The sequence below is a fragment of the Gossypium hirsutum genome, chromosome D11 (assembly GCF_007990345.1).
Source record: "Gossypium hirsutum isolate 1008001.06 chromosome D11, Gossypium_hirsutum_v2.1, whole genome shotgun sequence".
NCBI lineage: Eukaryota > Viridiplantae > Streptophyta > Magnoliopsida > Malvales > Malvaceae > Gossypium > Gossypium hirsutum.
The window spans coordinates 52,322,747-52,329,145 of NC_053447.1; the positions used below are offsets into that span (position 1 = coordinate 52,322,747).

Here is a 6,399-nt window from a genome sequence, read left to right on the forward strand (position 1 = left end):
TCGGTTAACCGAATGAACACCCCTAACCGCCGGGCACCATACATGGCCTCCCTGCAATTGCCCGACATAACTCACCGCTTGCTTTGGGACCAGTTTTGCCAAACGGAAATATGACTCTTTCACAACCAAGGTTATCGACAAATGACGCATTCCTTTTCAAATGGAATTGATGCATTCCACTAGGTTTAAGGTCATGTGACCATATCGTAGCCCGTCATCGTATGATTGTGTTCATTGATCGAAGGGTATGTTAGTGAGGTATGCTACACCTATCGAGTCAGTTGACCGCAATATTTCCAACATCTCATGAAAATGGTCCTTCATGATCTCGTACCCTATCAATACAAGTGGATAGCGATAATTACATAACAAAAAATATAAAAAAATAAACAGAATATTACAAACCAAATAATATTGGTGACGATTAAATACCCATGTTGGCCACTTGTCGGCGCTCACTGGTAGACCGATATTACTGGTAGTAGTTGGATGCAACGTGCCTTAGACAAAAATGATGGTGTGTGCGATCCTAAAGACTGCCCTATCGTTCAATTGCGGATATTATTCTAGTTCCCCGATCCGAGATGACGTATATATCAAGTTGGGGGCGAAAATTCCTCCTCAACCTAGATAGAAAGAAATCTCAATCGTCTACTTTCTCCCCCAATATTATTGCAAACACAATTAAAAAGATCCTCCGATTTTCATCCTGTGCCACAGCCAACAACAGCTGATACGTATATCTACCACACATAAAGGTACCGCCTATTTGTACCAATGGCTTGCAGTACTGGAATGCATCCTGACATTGTTTGACGATCCAAAATAGACGTTTGGACACTCGGCACCCACGGAGCAAGCAACCGTTGTATACGCGAGACACATTTCAAGATTTTATATGTAACATGGTACATACCTCTTCAGCACCTAACACCACTGCCATACCATGTTGTATGACGCGTCCCACCCACTGTGCATCTTCTCCAAGGCCTTCTTCTTAGATATCCACACTTTGCGATACGAAGACGTATAGTTGAATTAGCTACGAATATTAGCAATTAAAACCGACATAGCAGTCCTCAGATTCACTTTCACCATTGGTATTATTAGGCCCTTGGTCATATCTGAAGCCAACTTTAGATGATCCCGTGAAACACCTGCAACCCCACGAGTACATTAAATTAATTGGAACTAACCCTAAACCTTTAATAAAACCCTAACCTAGTGATACTGTACCAAAGGCAACACATGTATGCGGATCGGTGAACTTTTTTATCATCTAAAACCTCGTCTTCTTCTTAACAGAAGTCGTGATTTTCCATGCGCAGCTACCATCTCGCATTGCACACTTGTCTTCGAACTTCTTATATTCAGATTTAACCATGTGGAAGTTAACCACGTTTTTTATAATGTGTCACTTCAATGCAACGATAAAACCATCTTTATTGGAAAGCTCCCTGCCCATTTCCAAATCACCTGAACCCAACAATACACTTCCATAGCTAGGCCTCCTGTGTGGTAGTTCTGCAACCTTTAACACATCATCTATTAAAAGATCGACGTTATGCATGTGAGCTGGAGGCGAGTACACCGTGAATCGTGGATCTTCTTCTCGAACAGACTCCAATTTAGAAAATAATACAACTTCTAAACTGTTAACACCAAGCTCCCAAGGTGGATCCACATTGGATTTATTGCCATCTTCGTTCCCCAACCCATCAACATCTGTCATGTTGGAGGTCCCCTCATCGGTGGATGTCGTAAGGAGAATACCATTCCTTCTGATGCACATTTCGAAACGTCCAAAATCACATGTTGATTACCAACCACTAGAAGTTGATGCCATTCCCAATTAAGTATTCCAACCGTTGAACATCGACCCACCAATGTGCATGTCTCATCCACTAATAGAGTGTCGTGTAGGGATTGTGTATTCTGTTTTACTAGCAAAACACGATAGTTTCGTGTTCTACCTCTCATGATTGAAATCTAAGGCTTAGACAAATAAGTGTCTTCCTATTGATGATTCCTAGATATCATAATGAGATCTTTCTAACAAAGTAGCTGGATTATCGACATTTTCAATTGTTCTCTCCTCTACAATGGGAGGAGATGTTGAAGTCACAAGTCCTTCATCTGGCCTTGAAAATTCCACATATAACTCAAGAAACGGTGATCCACTGTCGAGGTGTATCTGCACCACCGCCTCTAAGCCCCGAACACCTTTGATATCAAATGAATCATATCTAACGGGATCGATTGAAGCACAAAATTGATACTTAATAGACAAAACTCTCATTTCCATAGATCTGAAGATTTTTTACCAAATTCTTTTACGAAGTTCTATCAACTTTATGTCCTGGTTAAAAGCTAGTCACGTTGTGTTCTTCGATAAAAAAAATTCATGTCGTTCTCGATGTCATGGACCTCATCATCATAATAAATAATAACACTAATCCGTCCACTCATTTTCAACCAAATTTTCTGATGAGAAAAATTCGAAACAAAAACATTATGCAAAAATATAATGCTTCATATAAATATTAACACGAAAAATCAACTTATACCTTCCCTACGAACTTCTATTCTTCTGAACTTCTTCAATTTCTATTACTCCAACTTATGCCACCATATGCTGAAATATGAGTCATTTATAGCCTAAGGGATAACATTTCACTCATTTCTGTAAAATGTCACGGATGGTGGGGGTTGAAATTTGTAGAGGAAAAACACTCCAAACAGGACGGACTATCTGCAGCAGTACTAAAAAGGGCGTCCACTTGGAAGCGTTTTCAGTACTTTTACTGATAGTGCATCCTGCTTGGAGCGTTTTTCCTTTACAAATCTTAACCTCCACTATTCGAGGCATTTTCAAAAACCTTTCAGTTATCCCGGGAACCGTAGGATATTTTTTCAAAACCATCTCCTCAAATTTATTTTTTCAGAAGCAAAGTACTTAAAAGGGCACCTAACTAGAAGCGTTTTCAATAATTTTGCTGACTGTGCATTCTACTTGGAGCGTTTTTCTTCAAAATTATTTCTTCAGAACCTATCTTGTCAAAATTATTTTTTAGAACCCATTTCGTCAAAATTATTTTTTTCAGAACCCCTAAACCCTAAAAATTAAATAAAACACTACAACCCATAATTAATAAACACTTGAAAATAAATAAAACCATAAATCTAAAAACTTACAAATTAAGAAACCTTAAACCCTAATTTAAAATTCCCACAACCCTAATTTAATAAACCCTAAGCCCTAATTAGCAATTAAACCACTGAGAAAGCACGGGCAAAAGCACACTTATGTGGGTACTTTTTACAGGTTAGAGGGGAAAAAACGCTGAGCTGGACACACTTTTCTGGTTTTCCCCTAAAAACGACTCTAGCTCAGTGCGTTTTTGGAAAAACAGGCCATTCTAGTAAATATCAATCAAAATGACTCATTTCCGTAATTGAAAAAGTCATCTACTGAATTTTGTAAACATGAATTTATATTATAATTTTAATTTTTAAAAGTTCATTATTTCACAATTTTAGTCTTATTAATATATTATTAATTATTTTATTGTGAATAGTTTTGGATAAAAGTTAAAAGATAAAATTTTAAATTTTAATAAAATGAAAAAATAATTTATTTCAAAAATAAAATTTTGAAAAATAAACTCAATTTAATAATTTCCAAATTAAGTAAGTAAATCTTACTTAATTGAAAATTTTATATTAAGTAGAAAATTAATATAATTAAAAAATTAAATGTTAAAATTTTTTAATGACTTATCAAAAGAAGAAGCCTTGCCATCTTACATTTATCTCTTCAAGGTCGATCGGTTCTGCATCTCTTACGTTCATCTTCTATTTCATTTCACTCCTCTCTCGGTCTTTCTCTCAAAATACCATTTTCTTCTCTTAAACTGTTCTTCTTTAGTGTCTTTAGATTTTATTTGTTTATTTTAGGGTGGGTTTTGATATGTTAAGCCGCTTTAGCTTTTCTTTTTTTTCTTTTGTTTCTTTTTTTTTCCTTTTTGGATTCAATTTGGACTAATGAGTTTTGATTCCCGATTCAATGATGTTTCTGAATGATTCAGTCAAAATTTAGTTCATTATCTCTGTTTGGATTGACATACCAACCAGTTCTGGTCTATTGAGTAGAACTTGAATGTTAATACAAATTCAAGCAAGCTTGAATGGAAAAGAATATACTTTTGAGGAGAAAATTGCTACTTTTCTTTGCTTTGATTAAAACGAAGGAACCTTTATTTCTTTCCTTCAACTCAAGGAGTTCCATAAAAAGGAGAAGGCATAAAGACAACTTTCATGCACTCATCGTCTTTTAATAATTCATTTTCTTCTTTCTCTTCAATCCAAAAAAAAAGGGAGGGGGGGTTTAAATTCCTTGGAAAATGAAGAATGAAGGAAGGTCTGAGTCTTTGTACGATGATTTTGAACCCTACTGCGAGTGGAAAAAGCAAAACGGAGCTTCCATTCTCGACGAAGTTGATATTCTTGAAATCCACTTACAGGGTACAAAAAATTAATACCCTTTCCTTCTTTGTTATTTGCAGAGAAAATAAAATATTAATGTTTGGATAATGGAATATTTAGCAGGATTCAAGAAGGAAGACGTGAAGAGCGAAATGAGAAAGGATGGGATGTTATATATAAGTGGAGAACATCCGATGGGGAAGAATCAAATAAAGCGATTCAACAAAAAGATTGATGTTTCCAAGTATGAAATCAAAGGAATTGAAGCGCAGTTCGAAGGTGGGAAACTTCAACTAAGGCTACCCTGTACATATCCACCTATCACCTTCCTCACCATTGGGAAGTATCCTAATTACAAAGCTCTAATTTTACGTTTAAGCCACAAATTTGTCAAGGGAACAACCAGTTCTGCAATGGCTCTTGCTCTACTGTTGCTTCTTGGGGTTTTTATGTACAAATATTTGGAGTGCATCAGTATTCAGAATTGAGTCCAACCCAGGCAATCTATTCAAATTGAACTGATGCTCAGATACCAAAATTTGTTTGTGTTTGACATCTTTTATGAATTATTTATTGATTTTAGCTAATTCGATGTGCTTCAATAAACACTTTTAATTCTAATGCTAATCGTTTCGTTAATCGATTGCTAATTAAGTCAATGATTCCTTCATTCCTTATTTTGCATCTGCCATAAAAAATTACTTCCCCCCTAACTTTTGCCTGTGTTTTCGAATTAGAATCAGTATTATTTTGTTTTCTTTCATGCATATAAAAAGTTGCGAAGGGGCATTTCCGAAATGGGTTTATATGTATAATTTGTATTTTCAAAAACTAGTTAGATGAGGGACTAATTGATGAGTAGTTTTATGATAATAGGTAGTTTAAAAGGATTGAATTAATGTTCTAAAAACTATAAAATTTTATATTAAAATTTTAATTTACATAATTTATTATATTTTTTAATCTAATAAATTTAATATTATTATTATCACTTGACTCATGATATGTAACTCCGAGAGGAAATTTATTATAAATATTCCTATGGTTCCTCACTATATGTGTGGATGAGAAAAAAAAATAAAACAATAAAAATGTTTAAGCAATGAGCTTTTTTTTTAAATAATTATTAATAACATAATAAAAAAATTAGTAATTTTGAAAATATAATACAATATAATTAAAAATATATGTTTTATCAATTACAAAGTATAATCAAATCAATACAAAATATTAAAAAAAATTGAAGGAATGAAATTTCTAGAAAATAATTATTAATAAGATAATAAAAATTAATAATTTTGTAAATGACATTTTAGTTATATAGGTGATGTTGAGATTCTAGCTTCCAAGGCACTTAGGAATTTTTTAAAAAATTTACAAATACAAATATAATAAATTATAATTATAAATATATGTTTAATCAATTATAAAGTAAAATCAAATCAATACAAATCACAACCCGACAAAAAATAAAAATATAACTAAAAAAAATCATATATGGTAATAGTGTAGAGTAAGACTAGAAATCCAAATAAATATACTAAGTACAAATAGATAAATATAACTGCGTATGGTGTGGTAGGATTAGAGATCCAAATCAATACAAAATACAAACAAAGAGATATAACTATATAAAACCTATACCTAGTAATTGTATAGTACACTTATTAACCATGCAACATCTTTACCTTTGCCATCAATACTAAAGCTTCGTTAACTAACACATCTAAATTAAAGTAGTTAGAAAAAGTGATTTTTTTTATTCTATTTTAAAAAAAAATTAAATTATCTATATATATAATTCAACTAATATATTGTTTTTGTTATATAAATTTGGCATATGTATATACATACTTTATCAATTTCAAGTTTAAAAAAAAAAAAACAATTCCTATATGGCGTGTTTAAATCTGC

The 6,399-nt window shown here is 33.1% G+C and overlaps 1 protein-coding gene across 1 annotated transcript; it reads left to right on the plus strand.

Annotated features, from left to right (window-relative positions):
• Positions 1 to 4,051: 4,051 nt before the first annotated feature.
• On the plus strand, positions 4,052 to 5,155 carry LOC107911412 (uncharacterized). The gene is made up of 2 exons (XM_016839241.2): positions 4,052 to 4,524; positions 4,609 to 5,155. The coding sequence occupies exons 1-2, from the start codon at positions 4,404 to 4,406 to the stop codon at positions 4,971 to 4,973; spliced, it is 486 nt and encodes a 161-aa protein (XP_016694730.1). The 5' UTR covers positions 4,052 to 4,403; the 3' UTR covers positions 4,974 to 5,155.
• The last annotated feature ends 1,244 nt before the right edge of the window (positions 5,156 to 6,399 follow it).